General features: G+C 46.3%; 1 protein-coding gene across 1 annotated transcript in view; it reads right to left on the bottom strand.

Annotated features, from left to right (window-relative positions):
* The window catches only part of NHS (NHS actin remodeling regulator), a 242,730-nt gene extending 225,759 nt beyond the window's left edge, over positions 1-16,971 (bottom strand). Inside the window, exon 1 of the mRNA XM_065741357.1 lies at positions 16,533-16,971. Coding sequence (XP_065597429.1) covers positions 16,533-16,920 — 388 coding nt within the window. The 5' untranslated portion in view covers positions 16,921-16,971. The remainder of the gene's footprint in view (positions 1-16,532) is intronic.
* Positions 16,972-17,537: the final 566 nt, after the last annotated feature.

Below are 17,537 nucleotides of genomic sequence, written 5' to 3'. Positions count from 1 at the left end.
AGTATGATCAGCTTTGTAAAGCTTTGAAACACCAATCTGGAAGCTCTTGGGATTTCTTGTGGACCATGAGCCAAATCTATCACCTGCAAAGAGCTGAGGGGAAGAGCAGAGCAAAGCCAGTCCCACATCAATTCTATACGCTCCTCCCCTCAGCTCACTGCTTAAAGATTTTGGTGTATCACCTCCTTTTGAGGATGGAGGCAGGACACTGGATCATAGAATCACAGAACTGTTCAAGTAGGAAGGGATCCTTAAAGGTCATGTAGTACAACTCCCCTGCAATGAACAGGGACACCTACAGTGACATCAGGGTGCTCTGAGCCCCATCCTGCCTGACTTGAGCGTCTACAGGGATGGTGCACCCACCTCCTCTCTGGGCAACCTGTGCCAGTTTTTTAGTATACATCACTCTCCAATTCACAGGACAAAGCAGGAGCAATACTGGGAACTGTGGGCACAGGGTGCACCACAGTAGCCTCCAGGGATCTGAACTGAGCAGTTTCATCTTTTCAGTAATGTGTGTGCTACCACATTTCACTAAAGGCGAGTGAGGTCTGTCCTCTCTGCAAGTCTTCACAGCAGCTCAGAGAACTGGAATTGCAGCCTATCCTCTTAGCAGCTAAGTGAAAAAGAATAGTACTTGAAACTTTTAATCATGGCACCTCAAGCTCTTAAATGCTTCAAAGACTGGATTATAGAGGGGCACACAAAAGAACTAGAAAATCCTATGGAGTTTGGTCTGATCTCGGACTGTACATTTTGTAACTATCCCTTTGACAGCACTATCCTATCTGATCTGGTTTCGGCTCTCTGCAATGGCTGGATGTGGACAAGCCACTTGGCTGCTGTGATGGCACTGAGGGAGTGCTTTAGCAAAAAACAGGTCTCAATTTGTCCTACGGTCCCTGATGACCTTACAGATTAAAAGCAGTTTTGACATGTCTGGACCAAAGCACCACTGCTGTCCCCGCTGGAACCAAAAGTACCTTGTAATCATGCCACAAAATGACAAGTTTTATAATAAGCCCTCCCCTCCACCGATCTCTTGCTGTAAATTCAAGAATGGAAATCTTCACCACACGGGCACATCCCAACCAAAATGAACAAAGCTGTAGATCCGGGTTTAAAAGTTAAGGGGGATCTAATTACACTTTACAAGCCACCTGCAGATCTTGCGTAAATGGCTATTTAAATGAATCATTCTTCTAAAATGCTCTTTAAAAAGAAAAGAAAAAAAAAAGAAAAATGCTGCCTCATTCATTATGGTTTCTTTGACCCTTTCCAACACAAGTAGCTATGCAGAGAAAGCAATTTTCCTTCCCTGGGTCCTCTTCTGTTTGCTTCCCTCAGCTTCAACCTGCTCCAGCAAGAAGTCCCAGCTTCTGCCACAGCACCGCTTATGCTGCCTGCAACTTCTGTTAATATACAGCAGTTATGATTAAGCACCACCAGCATTACTGAAGAGGTAGGGCTCCTGTCATGGCTGGGTAAGACTAAATAAATTCTAATCTCAAAGCAGTCACAACGAAGAACTACGACAACAAGGCATCACTTATGACTACTACTGTCTCTGAGGATTTTGGGGAAGAGCTGATGCCTAGTGAGCCTGTTCTGGCCAGCACTGCTCAGGAATCCCAATCAAATTTAATGTTCCCCTGAATCCTTTTATGCTGTAGCGTCTCTTTCCTGAGAGACTTCATATATATACGATCATTTAAATATTCTTCTGCAGGTTAATGATACCTATGCTACTTCTACTATGCTTATGAACTATGGAAGAAGAGAGAACATTAGGTTAATAATGCAGTAAGGTGACAGTAACAAAGCAAAGCTACAGCTTTCCATAACATTAGATTTACTATATTAAGCTTTTAATACCGTGAAAGATTAACAGTGACAGGCTCTGTTGTAGACTAGCAAAAGCTATCTGCAATTCTTGCAACTTTCACATTAATCACATTTAAACATGCTGCTAACAGACGGGCATCATGGAGTGCTAGGTCTCTCACAAGCTAGTATTAACAAAAAGCGTGTCTAGGAGATCTTGTGGCTTCTACAGTTCAGAGAGATTGAATATGCAGGTGCTTTATTAATGTTTTTATTATACATTATCTGTGATTATTAGCAAAGTTTAAGCCAAATAGATGACAGACTTTGGCATAAGTGAGTGGGAAAGGAAAGGTGCCGGGGGGAGAAGAATCAAAATAAGATTACCCACACAAAGTTGCTCTGTGTCCACACTTCACAAGCATGATCATGATTTTTCCACTACATGGGGAAAGCCTTAGACTCTGCACTGCAAGTTTTCCTCCAACACCACTACCCACACAACCCTTTTCCCAAAGCCCAGACACTAGCACAAGCTGTGAAAAGTGCAATGCCAGGCATCAGCCCGGTTGGACAGATAATGAAAAGCTATCCTCCCCTTTCATTAGTGCAGATGTCAAGCTCAGTTGGCTCTTCCTGACAGAAGTTGAGAGCACCTGATGAGAACTGCAGCATTAGCACTTGGCATTCAGATAGATCACATCAGACATTTATTAAACTTCCCAGCATCATTTTTTTAATTAAACCAAGTCCCATGGTAGAACCTTATCTTTACATGACTGTAATTAACCAGGATGCGTTGTCTGTAACATAGAAAAGCTCACTCTCCTCTACAATCCAGGACTCAAAAGAAAGACTGGATACCGCAAACTTCAGTTTAACTTCAGATTGATAAACAAGGGGCAAAGTCTGCAGCTCTCAGCAAGTAGAAATCCCACTTGCTGAGGGAGGAATGGAATATCCCACCTAGAAACAGTGCCTTTATCAGGTGGAATGGCACCAGCAGTCCATCCCATCCTCATCGCTTATGTGATATCACCTTTGAGAAGAAGGGATGAGCTATCAGCCTGCCATAAAACTAAGCAACAGAGGTCCGCAGACTTGACAGCATTACCCACTGCACTCTGTTTAACAGAAGTTACAAGACTCTTCCTCGCATGCAATCCAGAAGCTTTCTCTGCTCAGAAGTAAGACCCACCTAACAATGGGATGATGGATTGTCTAAAATTTACATTGATAAAACTTTGTGATCTGAATCCCACTAATACTGTCCACCCAAGCCCATATGAGTTGCCAGGAGATTATGTCTTAGCTGCTGGGCTCTCCTCCTCCTCAGCTCCTGCAGAGCTGAATCCAACAGAGGAGGAAACGAGCACCAGGTTGGATCTGGGTCTCCTCTTGACATCTCCAAGCCACTTACAGATAGCCACTAGCCCACCTGCTATGTGTTCACATAAATTAAACAGTACACACAGGGGCCATCAGTAGACAAAAAAAAACGCTGTGTGTGGCTTTCTGAAATGTCAGGAGGCCAGCCCTTCTGTGGGGCAGCAGGCTTATTCTGGGGGATGCAGTGGTATTGAAAATGTTTCAGAAGCTCTGTTCTATGCAAGTATTGCTGCCTGTAAGCAAGTTTCAACTTTACCCAGTCCTATGGATCCTGCTCTATCAGAAGTGATCACATTACATGAAACACATATGGGAATTCAGCACTGTTCCATGATGGACAACTTCCTTGGCAGTGAAAAAGGAGGTGCTGGCCTGAATACACACCTGAGGTGGCTTTTCTGGGGTCCACACAACTGCTCCCCTCCCACACTACCTCACTGACACAGCCCCTTGGAGGCTGAGTTGCACCAGGGAGAGCCACATCACTGCCTTATATTTTTGGCTACGAGGATGTTAAATTATATACCAAGTACTACGGTCTGAAAGGAAAAAAAATAAACAAAACCAAAAACTACTTTGACACAGCAGATGTATCTTTGACTAAGAAGTACTGAAGTATTGCCCAAAGTTTGACTCAGTCAGCTCCAGTCTCGCATGCTAGCACATTTAATTCAGAATTCAGCTCTAGGGCTCTGTCCATCTGGCTCATGCCACTAGAATCAAGAAGCTGCAGGAGAGCAGATTGCAGCAAACAAGGTGAACGTGTGCCAACTTCTACATAGACTTATTTAACAGGCCCAAAGTTGGACATTGTCAAAAGGAAAAAGAAACAGTGGCGAGATTTCTATGCAGTAGTAAATACGAGCGTAAAACTCTCCTTCAGTGTACCTGCAATCTACACTGTAGGCTCGCATCACTCTAACTTTCACTTTCACATCTCTTCTCTTGGAAGAATTTATTTCCTTAACTAGGCTGAAGTTTTCTATATTTTTAGTTTTCAGCCCTCACTGTAATATAGCAGAGGCAATTCAAAAGCAAAGTCTTCACTCCTGCAAGTCAGAATAATATGAACAAGAAAACAGCATAATTCCCACATCCTCAAGCAAGGTGTGCCCCACCTCTGAGGTATGGTCGCCCACTACATGCAGTACAAGAGTTTCTGTCAGTACCACCACAATTCCTCAAGGCAAGACAATTCCAGTGTGAGAAGGAGGGGAAGAGGAGGAAGTGAACTCTACCACAAGATGCTTTTGGATGAAGACACAAAGAAAGACAGAACAAGACACATCAACTACCTTCAACTGCTATCTTTGCAATAGGAACTATATGAATAGATATCTCCCCTTGTTTTCAGCATATTGCTGCTGATATAGCTGCATAGTTTCTTCTCTTCCCTATTAAGCTTTTCTAGGCTCAATGACCAATGTTATCTGGCCCACTGTTTCCACTGATATTTATTCCTCTTTCATCTCTGTGTACATAGATATACAAAAAGGTGTTTCTTTTCCAGTGACACACAGAATTTTGAGGAAGATACTGTCCAAATCTCTTCTATTCCAACTCCCGTTAAGAAAGGTCTGCATGAAGTTGGGCACGTTCATCTATTTTATGACAATAGAACCCTATAGTCTCACAGTCCAAACTGTTGCTTATCAAGACAGACCTACAGCCAATCAGGAAATCCAATATGAGAAAGAGAAGAAAAAAAAAATCATTCTGAACTGCAATATTTTGCATTTCCCTCTCATTTCCTTTAACAAATTGCTATTCTGTTGGGTTCTTCAGCACAGCACTTAGGAACAAGCAGATAAATGAAAAATACTTCTAATCTACATTAATAATTTGTGTTAAGTTCCACTTGGACAATTTCATAAATGAATAGCCACATTATAGCTATGGAAGGTAGCTGTAACCCATTCATTCACTTGCAGACCCAACACTCTTCAAACAGGGGTTATTTCCACACTATATTGTAGGCAGATGATTTTATCATTGGACCTGATAGAGATTTAACCTCTAAACTGTGTGTGTATTGACAGAGGTCCTTAAAATGCCTACAGTGTAAGCTGGGTAAATAGCCTGGGTTGTAGGTATATTTTAAACAGGCAGCAAAACATAAATAGGGATCACAAGCACAGGTCTGGCAGCTTAGTCATAGAATGACAGGATGGCTAAGGTAGGAAGGTACCTTTGTGTCCATCAGGCCCAGCTCCTGCCCCAGCAGGGACACCCAGAACAGGATACCAGAATCACGTCTAGAAGGCTCTTGGATATCACCACAGAGAAGACTGCATAGCCTCTCTGGTTAGCCTGTGCCAGCACTCCATCACCTACACAATGAAGAAGAGCTTCCTGACGAAGTTTCAAATCTTGAGTAAGAGCTTGCTATGCCTGGCCCACCTCACTCTCCTCTCAGCCAGGCATCTTGGCTTTGGCCTCTCTCCTCTCATCATGGCAGCTGACCACCAGTCAGGGCTGCAATCCTGGCTTGCCTCCCAGGCACTGCAGCAAATGGATATGGCCCAGAGCACCACAGCACAGAAGATCTCCAGCACAGCAAGTGTCTGGTGCACTGCAACTGCACACCTCTTCATAAAGTATGGCTATCTTATCACAGTCCCACAGCTGCATGGGGATGGTGACACCGCCGGCAGACAGTAGGTGTGTAAGGGCTGTACTCAGGGCTATAAGGATGGTGATGGGTCTAAAGGGTCTAAAAGCGAAGATGTGTAAGAAGCAGCTGAGGTCCCTTGGTTTGTTCAGCACAGAAAAGAGACTCCCAGGGCTGTGGGCATGGACTGGAGCTGCCAGAGTTTAGGGACCAACTGGACAATGTTTTCAGACATAGGGTTTGATTTCAGCTGGCGCTGTGCAGAACCAAGGCTTGGACTCAATGACCCTTGTGGTTCCTCCCAACTTGGGATATTCTGTGATTATATGATATGTCATATGATCTCTATTGGTGCTTGGGCAGCCCCATACATGCAGCCCAGCCCCACAACCCTGCCCTCAGCATGTCAGCTGGTCCAGTGAGCAAGAGTGAAACTGGAGACATTTGCATCCTAACCGGTGTTGCTTTGGCCACTTGTGCTTAAAGAGGGATGGCTCACAGGCTCCAGGCACACATTCACAGCAGCTGAGCAGCCACTTCCTAACAGTGACAGAAAGCTAACAGCAGATCTTCAGGTGAGCCTACGGGTTCTCCATTAGGAGGATGTTATTCAGAGCACAGCTTACCCATCCTCTGTCTCAGCACTGATGTGGAATCAAGGCTACAGAAGCCATAACAGAGGATAAAAAATATTGCTGAAATCAGGAACTAGTGATGCATACTTCAGGCTACTAGCAGAGCAATGACAAGATGATTGCCATAGAATATACTTCAGCTAGAGTACAATTTCAAAGTAAAGGAACTTAAAACAGTGATTTTAATAAGCCAACCACAATGAATGCATTTATAACATCTATTAAAAACAGGTTATGTTTGGGGGAAGGGAGGTTAATTAAATCTTAGCAGGTTATCAGTAGTTTATTAACCGAACAAGACAGTACCACATTAAAGATAATCAATGGAGAATAAACCACAGCTATAAAAATTAATGCCATTCATTCTCACAATGAGAGAGGGTTGCCTTCAGTGATAAGACAGAGGTAAAGGCGTAGGTGCATCCCTCATGAAAAAAGAAAAGGAACAAAGTAGAGGATGTCCTAAAAGGAAAGTAATTCAAGGCATAAGTTAATAAATAAATAAATAAATGAACCTAAAATTGCAAAGACATAATCAGTAATTCTAGAGGGGAAAAAGAAACACCAACAAGCATTTCTGCAAGCAGCGGAACTAATGAAGCCTGGTTTTCTCCAGCTTTTATGTCATGCAAAGGACTGACTTTCACACTGATGAAAATGTGAGCTCCAACTACAGCACTCTTTTTTTATTGGTTTGGAGCATTTATATGGGATTCTTCCCCAGTGGATTTTCTAGTGTCTAATAAAGAACAATCCCTTCCTTCAAATGCAGCAGTAATAGCCTGTTCTCTCCTTTACCTGTCAGCTTCTTTTATGATTCCTACCCTGTGGCAATGTAGTTGAGATTGTAGTTGAATAACAGATATAAAGTTTCTAAATGGCTGGCGTGAGATACATAGGTATGCCTATCCACTCCCCTGCTATACATGCACAGAGTGTACTATTGTTTCAGTAAGAAACCAGGTTAAAAATGGTGTTGTCAGAATAATCCATCCCATAAGGAAAATTTAGCTTTGGCATGCTGTGTAAGACTTCAAACAATCTGTTGTGCTGACCCAGACTTCGGGTTGCTGAAGCAATACCTGACCTAGGGGAAGGAGTGAACACAGGAGAAAAGACAGGCTATCTTAAGCATGCTGGGACAGAGGCCCATAAAATGATGTTGTAACTGTTGGGCTACAGAAAGCCAGGCAAAAAAAAGAGAAAGAAAAAAAAAAAGAAAAAGATGCTTGTATGCAAAACTTGAGCCATACCGAGCTAAGTAGCTTCCATGGTAAGATATGGTCACATGGAAGTCAATCCTTGATATATCCATTTGTTTTTGAGGAGTCACTGTACCTCTCTAGACAATCATCCCTCACACAACACTTCACCAAAAACCTCTTCACCAAAGAAAGGGCCATTTCTATGCCATGAACTGCCCCTCTTCTTCCTGCAAGTCAACAAACAAATCACACAAGGGTAAGGGAAGATGGAGCTGGGCTCTCTTGGGACACACTCTGATTTGCATGATTAATATTTAATCACAATTCATCTCTCATTCCATCTAAATCACCCTTTTTCACAGCAATTCAAAGCCTGTTCTAAGCAAGGAATTTTTCAGTGCACCCCACTTAATTCATCCCCCAAAACGTCCTGATTCTGCAGCCACAGAAAATTACACATAGCTCTGAGGAGAAGAATCTTCACCTTTTCCCTTCAACACACCTTCCCTCCAGACCAATTTAAGGGCCTTTTCAAATGCCAGCAAGCTAACAAAACAAAAACAAAAAAGCAATCTGGGAGGCAGAGGAAAAGCTGTAGAGGCCAGAGCAAGCTATACATATTTATAGAACAAATACACCGCCCTATGCTCATTCTCCTTAATCACATGTGCGCTTGAGCAAGAAAGCTTCTCTGAACTTTCTCAGGAACTCAGCCTGAGTGGCTGTAGTTTGAAGTCCAGCTGTAAAGAAAGTGAAAACCACAGTGGCTTTGTAGAATTACAGTGATCCTATTAAAAAAAAAAAAAAAAAAGACATTCTCTGCTGGGACTTCCCATGGCAGTGCCATGCAGCTCCCGTTGAATCTAGTGGCATTTCAAGCACACAAGTCCTGATGTAATTAAGCTACAGGCTTAATTAGATTCCATCACTATTTCTTTCTTCCTGCCTTCAGCCAAGAAGGTATAAGAAAAGATTGTCCAATACAGATACTGCAATTTAAAGTCTCGAGTTAAGAACACAGTGGGTGTATATCTACTATAAAATCTACCCTAAAAACATGCCTGTTGTTAAACTGAGCAGTGCATTAGAAGTGGTTAGATATAATGAAAATGTAAATGGAAAGGATTCTAGGGAGATACTTCAGCTAAAAACAGCACACACTGTATGCTATCTTTTATTTTAATCATGCTCTAAGCCCTGCCTTTTTGAACTTTTTATAAATTCTGCTATCTCCCTTTGCAGTTAGTTACATATTGGTATATAAATTCAAAGACGAGAAGCAATTAGGAATGAAGCTAAGACTCTCCCTCTTGATGCTAATACATCAAAGGAAGTGAACCCCCCCCCCCCCTCCACACACACGCACATTCAGTAACACAGAAGGCTTCTGCTCTTCACAGCCTAATAGCTCAAGTAGTTCCAGCGGAGAGTCTGATGTCAGACTCCGATTACGTGGAGATGCCAAGTGATTGGAAAGAACAGCTTTTGAAAATCCCAGTTCTCTGACTCAGAAGACCACACAGCTGCGTAGCGATGCTTTTAAAATGCAAGTGTGCATTATTCTCATAAGCTGGTCATATTTTTTTCTGCTTTGGACATTGTAACACTGTTTTTAAGAGTTCCCTGTGGGCCTCTGACTTGAGTACAATACATCTAGGCATGTGTGAAGGAAATGTGTCAGATTAGGGGCTTTCGAACAGACGGGTCTGCTTTGCTATCCAGTTCAGAGAGAGGAAGAGCCCAGTCTGCCTTTCAGCAGTCATTTTTAATAGGGTAAGGAGAGGCTGTGGTTGGCCCGTGCCATATTTCCTCCCACCTTTTCATATCCGTGCCAGACCTGCCATAATCTGACCTTTGAAATTTAAGCCAGAGAACAGGCAAATCTATTGAAGAAACATCTACAAAACCTGCTTCTGCTGAACCTGAAGAGCAGTTGGGTGGCACCACTATGCCTGGTTATTTGTATTTCCTCCCCGCAAATCCTTCTGTCAGTCCAAGGACATTTGAGAATTACGCAGTAGTCTTTTGGAAACACTCCAGGCCCTTCATCTTTCATAAAGGGAAACTACTATCTTTTATGTAGGTGAATAAACAGGTGAACGACCTTCTCATGTCCTCAGGAAACTATCAGGATCCACTTACTTTTTAATCTCCAGATCTCTCCTGTATCAGCAGGGGAACTGACCAGAAGTAGGAATGACGCCATTGGTTTTACCAAACACTCATCTCACATCTCCATACAAACACATACATTAAATTACAAAAGATCTTAAACAGAAGCAGAGTTTTAAAAGGCTTGCAGGATATTCAACCATCAGATCCACAGTAAGTGCAGGTCTCTTACCTGATTTCATTGTCTCTGCAGTCTTACTCCTGGGTAAAGGAGATCTCATCAGTCTTAAAGGAGTTGAGCTATTTCTACCTGGATTTCTAATAAACTCGCTGGAGCTCCTTCTTTGGCTATTAAACACTAGCCAGACAAAAAGTCCCATAAAGGGCTATGATACCACACAGCCATCTCACTGCAGTGAGATGGAAGTCCAGCTTTAGGTGTATTTGGATATCACATTTTCATTTAGAATGCTCTCTATTTAACCAATCTTTTCAAACCTGTTGCATCAATTTAAGCATTACTTATGGGATAAAAAATAACTACAGAAAAGGTAAAGGTCTTCTGTACTACACCAGTGGAAGACAAAGTAATGAGATTCAGTAAAATTCTTAAAGATTTACATCTGTTTAACAGAATGGCTACAGAGGAAAACCACAGCTGCTTGCTATTCAACAGTTACCAGGTTATACAGATAAAGGTTAGTTAGTCTCTCTAAGCACTGAGTTCTCAGATCTGCCCCACTGATCTAAACGTGACAAAGGATTTTGCCCTTTGCTTTTATCTGCAAAAAGGCCAGAGTCTGCTCTACAGAACTCAGTGTGAGTGAAGGCGCCAACCTCCACTTTGAGAACACTACGTCTCTGCCAAAGCAACCTGACAAATTTCTTCCCCTTACGTTCTATCTCACACTAAATGGGTGAAAAAAATCTCCTGACCTCAGGCTCTTTAGGGTTGTGCTCTTGTGTAAAAGGTCTTCTATCACTATTCTGTAAACAAAGATAAGGAATCTTTCTTTATGGTGGCACTCTTTCTAACATGATGGGCAATGTTCAAATGGGATTCTTAAGTGAGCAGGATTTTCTTCCTGTACTTTATTGTTCCAACAGTAGCAAAAGGCAAATAGGAACACTAATGGTTTGGCCTCCTGCTCCTCCAGGCTGGGCTAACTTGACATCAGCCCTCTGCATTTGGAAGAAGCCAAGCACTAAGGAAATTTTCTAATCTTCACACACCCACAACTTGTTTTATTTGCATTAATGGGAAAAGTACAATCAAGTGCACTAGAGAGGAGAGTTATATAAAACAAATAAGCACCAGCAAGCATAAAACCAAAAGATCACACCTGGCAAAAATAAATAAATAAACCCGCAGCCTTCCTCTACTTCCAAGAGGACAAATGAAGATGCTGTGTTATTCAGTTCGGACACAAAACTGAATGCAATTGATTACTGCATCTAACATACAACTCTTATTCTTTGGAGGTTTTGTTACATGCCTTATGAGAATTTACCAATTAATATGATTTCAGTTTGCAAACAAAGCTGTGAATACGCTATTGTACCTCATGTTCCCAAACGACATTAGTGTGTATTCTTAAGTTTAACTATCCTTACACCCAGATACGCTTGTGCAGTATAAAACTCTACAGCGCAGGGTTAAGGGAAGGCAGAAATCTTTTCTGACTTGTTGCCAGCAGCATCAGAGACCCTTTAGTGCAAATGTATCTAATATGTGGGATCTACAGTTGCACCTCCACACAATAGGAAATCTATGTAATGAAAATTGCACTGAGGATTCCTTAGGACTTTGTGAAGCTGAGATAAAGCTCAGCATTTATCTACACAACTTACACTTGATTGTCTTTTCTTGCAATAGGGCACCTGCTCTTCAAGTCTTACTACCTTCCAGAAGATCTCTGCGTTGCCACATGACCACCTGCAGTTACTTTGGGATCGCCTCACAATGTAACCACGTCCTGAAACATAAGCATGGGGGTGGCAGGGTTCTAGGTTCAACAGCAACTGATGTTTCACTGCTGAAAGCCAAGGAGGAGGATAGGCGTTATCTGCTGAGCTTTGCATCCAGCGTATGTTTTGTGAAAATGGTAGAACTGCAGCGGAAGATACATGGAAACCTCACAGTTGCTTAAATATTTCCCTTCAGTGTTCAAAACCCAAACAGAAGAGCATTATAATTGTGTATAAATAAAAAATGAAAAACCAAAACACCTCCACCAACAAAACAACCATCTAGAAAGCCCAATGAAACAGGCCGAAAGCAAAAGTGAAACTATTCAGGATGTTTCCACAAACCAGTTTCAATGAAACAGAATAAATTAATGCAGTCTAAAATAATAAAGGAGCAGTTCGCAGCTGTCTTTTTTATCTCAATACTGTCACATCCATAAAGAAGAAAAAAAAAATATAGGGGACCTCTGATGAACAGAGTAATACAGGGGATGTCCCTGCTCCTAAGCAGCTGTATCATTAAATGAGAACATATAGGAAAATCAGGAACAGAAAAGTGGTGAGATGAAGATACAAATACAACTGCTGGAAAGGGCACTTGTTTTAGAAATGTTTGCTTTTGGTAACACATTGATGCTTTCAGAAAGAAAAAAAAAAAGCCTGGAATGCATGGAATTCTCAAGGGTGCCAGGGTGCAAACAAGATCTCGTTAACTAGGGCTTTAAGAACCTGCTCTCTGGTCACATCGGTTATTCAGAAAACGAGAGAGCCAACACCATCAGTTTCTGAAAAGTAAGATATTAGACCACCAGGTCTGTAGTCCCCTGGACTGTGAAATCATCATTCCAAATACAAACAGAGGCACTCAGTCCTAAGTCTACACAGAAATCCAGCACTTCTACATTTCTGTGTCACCAAGATTATGAAACTAATATCATGCTGCTCGTTTCTCTTGCTGTTAATAAGAAAACTCTAAGCAACAGCAAGATTGACAACAATCATGTTACTCCCACATGGTTCTGCTTTAGAAGCAGAGCCTGGAGCTGATCATGATGAAAAGCAGCAAAGTACTTAGACTGGCAGAAGGGCAAAGCAGTTTGTTCATGAGCTGAGCAGGAAAACATTTCTCACTCTTGTTTCTCTTCCCATCAGAGGGTGGAAAAGGACTTGTATTTGCAGGATACTATCTGGCCAGAGGCTTGTAAGAAAGACAAAAGGACCAGCAGCATCTGGGAATACAGGAGAGAGGGACCCAGCGTTTTTGAAGATGACCTGCCTGTTGACTGCCCGCAACCTGTCCCTTATTGTGCCTAATAAGATGTTCCAATTGCACTTTCTGAACAGTGGCTAAAACAAGAGAGCAACATATAGGTAAACACCTTGAACAGCACCTCAGCAGAGCAGTTCAGGCAGTTCTCTTAAAGCAAAGAATATCCAGGCTTGCAAATCTTAACCACATCAACAGCAACAAAGCTGAAAATGGAAAGGCCTCATGAAAACGACAGCCGTAGTGATAAGCATTACTAGAAACATGCTGTAATTAATTCATTTCAATTAGCTGTTAACAGTCCCTGAACCCAACATTTGAATGCAACAATAAATAATTTCCAATGTAAAACATGCCACTGTAATGTGTGTGATATGCTGTTTTCAAGAGAGCACCTTCACGATCCCCTACCCCTTGGTGTCATGTCTGCAACAGCCAAAGACTGAAGCAGGCTAAGGTGTTACCACTGTCTCCAGCAGCTCCCCTGGTAGGGCTGCCCAGCATTCCTTTTCCTCACCCATGCTACCCCTTCGTCAAAAGGGGAGCTTGGGACCCAGCTGGCTCACAAGGCATGGAGAAAAAGGCCTTCAAATGTCACAGCTCCATATCTAGGCCACGTCTGGTAGCATTATTCTCAAACCACCATGCTGCAGTTGGTGTTACAACATCAAGAATGTCTCGCTGTACTGAGATAGCCTGGTCGTTTTAAGCTAGTACTTAAAAAATGCTGGCTGTTCTCCTCACACACCAGCACACAGCACCTCGGCATACACATCAAGTAGCCCAGCATCCCTGGCTCCTGGTGCAAAGCAAGTTCAGCATGACCATCCCATGTGCAGCAGGTGCATACCTACCAATAACTTATTGCAAGCTACAAAGCCTAGATTTCAGTGTGGTTCTGATTTAATCTTAGATATGGCATTTAAACTGCATGACCAGGCTGTGAGGATAGTGGTCCTGGGCAGACCTGTGGCCACCTGTGCTTGCTGTTGCTTTGATGAGGACAAAGGAGGTTGCAGCGAGGTGGGGGTGAGGCTCTTCTGCCAGGTAACAGTGATTAGACTAGAGGGAAGGGTCTTAAGTTTCATCAGGGGAGTTTAAGGTTGGGTATTAGAAAAAATTTCTTCTCATACAGAGTGGTGAGGCAGTGGCACAGGCTGCCCAGGGAGGTGGTGGAGTCACCATTCCTGGAGGTTTTTAAGGGTAGATGTGGCTGAGGGACATAGTGGGCATGGTGTAATGGGCTGGTGGTTGGACTAGATGGTCTTGGAAGGCTTTTCCAACCTTAATGATTCTGTAACTGGGTGCCATGACTTGAGCGAAACACGGACAGGAATTGATTATGTAGGCACAGCATGTCTAAAACAAACATGAGCACAGCCCTGCTGAAAGTAACAATGGATGAATTGTCAGCCCAGAAAGGAGAACACACACTACCATTGCACTACAGAAAGGATGGGCAGCTTCCTGCAGGGCTGTTGTACATGGTCCTTGGGACCGCTGAGCGGCCTGAGAGCCAGCAGGAGGTGCTGCGAGTGGATATGGAACTGGAGGATGGCACACAGAACAGTGCAGCTCAGCTCCAGGTCCCAGCTGAGATGTTCACATGTAGCATTATGCAAACAGTCCACAACGAGACTGGGAATAAAAGCAGCCAGAAGCAGGGAGAGAAGTAGACCACCCGTGACCATTGGATGGGGACAGAGCCATTCCTGCCAAAAGCACATGCAGCCCAGGGCTGCCCAGAAAGGAGAGGGCTGAGTGCTGTGCCTGCAAGCAGCTGGGGGCTGAGGGCAGGCAGGATGCACACCTCTGCAGAGCAAACAGGGCTCGGGACAGAGCTGCATGGAGCCCTCGGTCACCAGACCTGGGGACATCTGCAGCCTTGCCGGTGGCACTGCACCAGGCATGTTGTGTGCAGGCTGAGAGGGGGATCAGCGGGCAGCCGGGATGGAAGGGGGGGGGGGGGGGGGAGGGGGATCGTGGCCAAAAGTCTCTGCCCCTCCTAGGGAGAGGAAGGCTCAAAGTGAAAAAGAATGATGAAGAGGCAGATCCTGCATTTAACATCACAGGGGAAAACCCAAAGTCTCTAATTAAGCACATGACATAACTGTGCTGTAATATCGAGGTTCTGCACTGCGATTTGAAAACAAGCTGCACTTGCACAATCCACAAAGAAAAAGCCGAGTGGATTAGAAAGGCTCAGCTCTGCTCTCACTTAAACGAGTATACGGGCACGGTTACTCGACTCAAACGAGAACGCGATCCGAGGAATTCCATTTCCCAGCCCGACCCCACAGCACACCGCCGGCACTCCCGTTCCCAGTCACATCCCGGCACTCTGCTCTGACTGCACCTGGAACCACAGCCTGAGCTGGAGTTGATGTACAGAACCGCCCTCCCCCTCCAGTAAAGTCACCGTGCCAGCTGCCAAGGATCCAGTTTAAATACCTCTGAATGCTTAAGGCTCTATGGTGTTAATGGGCACAGCTTTGCTGATGGTACACGAGTTACTCAAAAATTGGCTCCGAGCTCCCAAAAGGGAGTGCGGAGGACATTTCTTTAAATGGCACATTCATTGAAAACGATGACAGAAAGGCATGCTCTCTCTTACTCCGGTGTAAATTCATCTCTCTGTGTTCACCAGATACACGGGATTGTGAGGGGAGCAGCAGAAGGCAAAACCTGAACCGAATTCCCCACCAAAACCGCTGCTTTTTCTAAGGCAAATCGGGACTAGCAGCGATCTGCTGCTCCTCACCTCCAGTCCGCAGCCCTACCTATGAGAAAACACTCAGGAGCACTTGGGAAGTGTATGCGTCAGTGGGAGCACAGAATCATTACGCTGCTGTAAACACGAGCCATGTTCAGCAGAAAGCAGCGGATAGGACTGCGCAGCCTGTCACCGCTTTTATGGCTCGGGTGGAGAGGCAGCAGGATTTAAGCACTTATTGCTCAGAACAGAAGTCGCGTATCGCCCTCATCCTTTCCTTCCCCTCCTCTTCCCCCCTCCCCGGCTCGTCGGGCTGCTCTTTAAACAGAACCAAGTCATTAACCAAACTTCCTTATTTTATACGGCTCTGAAAGCTGGATAAAAACGCGGCGCTTGGATTATTTCTACTTCAAAGCTTCGCATCTCGATCGGAAAGTCAGAGACACGTCTAAAGGGAAAGACAAACGTGCCCGGGAAGGAGACCGGCAGCAAAAAGAGAAAACCCCGGGGACGGGGCTCCGTCTTCCCCTCAGAAGCACCCCGGGCACCCGCAGAGCGGCCAAGGCCCCCTCCCCGGCTGCAGAAGATGCGCCCGGAGAGCCGGGCGGCCGCTCCTTATGTAAGGCACAAACCACTGACATCATCCCTCCCGCCGGCGGCGCGGCGGCGCCCAGCGGCACCCACCGACCCGACCCGACCCGACCCCTTCCCACGGGCTCCGCTCCCCGCCGGGAGCCCTCAGCTCCGCCCGGGGTGCCTGCTCCCGGTGCCCGCTCACCCGCCCGCCCCGAGCCGCGGTACTCACGCACTGCCTCCTGCTTGGGGTCGAGGCCGCGCACGGCCCCCTGGAGGCCGGCGATGCGGCCGTGCAGCGCCCGGACGCGGCGGTGGGTGCCCTGGATGTCAGCCTCGACCTCTTGGAACAGGGTGCAGGCGTGCCGGGCCACGTCGGAGAGCTGCCGGAGGATCCGCGATAGGGCCACGTTGCTGACCGCGCACAGGTCCAGCACCATCAGCACCGCCGCCTCCCTCTCGCCGCCGGCCGCCTGCGCGCCCTCGCCCGCCGCTCCCGGCTCCTCCGGCGGCGGGTCCCGCGGCGCCGGCTCCGCGCCCAGGCTCTCCTCCAGCACGGAGGCGGCGGGCTGCCGCCGGCACAGCCGCTGCGGCTCCACCGTCCGCTTGGCGAACGGCATGGCCGAGCCCTCGGCACGGGGCTCTCTCGCGGGGATCGCCGCTCCCTCGCCCCGCCGCCCTCACGCGCTGCCGCCCATCGCCGGGCTCCGGCCCCGCGCCGGGCTCCTGCGCTGCCGCCGGCCGCCGAGCATCCGCCGCTGCCGCCGCGGGGAGCCGGGGAGCATCCGCGCCGCCTCCCTCTCTCCTCCTCTCCCTCCTTCCCTCGCCCGCCCGCACGCCGCGCCGTCCCGCTCCGGCGGCGGGTGTGAAGGGGCGGCCCGAAAACCCGGCGAAAGGAATCCCGCGGCCGCGAGGAGGAGCGAGGCGGCGGGGCGGGGGCGGGGGCGGGCCGGGGCCGCCGCCAGGAGGCGTCGGAGGGCCCGTAGCGCCCCGGGAACCGGAGCTGGGGACAGCGGTGGGAGCCGGAGCCGGCCCCGACCCCGAAGCCCCGCGGCTCGGGAAGTGCCCCGGGGCGTCTCGCGGCTCTGCACTTCTGCGTGGGCCCGCGGGGAGCCGAGACTCGAGGATCCTCGGGGGTCCCGTCTAGCTCAGGGTATATATCCAGGCGTGGAGCCGCCCTCTGGATGCGTCCGGGAAATCGCAGCGTTATAGGATGGCTTAAGTTGGAAGGCACTTT

The sequence above is a fragment of the Cyrtonyx montezumae genome, unplaced genomic scaffold (genome assembly GCF_038088225.1).
Source record: "Cyrtonyx montezumae isolate F1298 unplaced genomic scaffold, pur_monq_1.0 scaffold_3, whole genome shotgun sequence".
Lineage (NCBI taxonomy): Eukaryota > Metazoa > Chordata > Aves > Galliformes > Odontophoridae > Cyrtonyx > Cyrtonyx montezumae.
The sequence above is the reverse complement of the archived record's forward strand: the minus strand, read 5'-3'. Positions and strand labels throughout refer to the sequence as shown.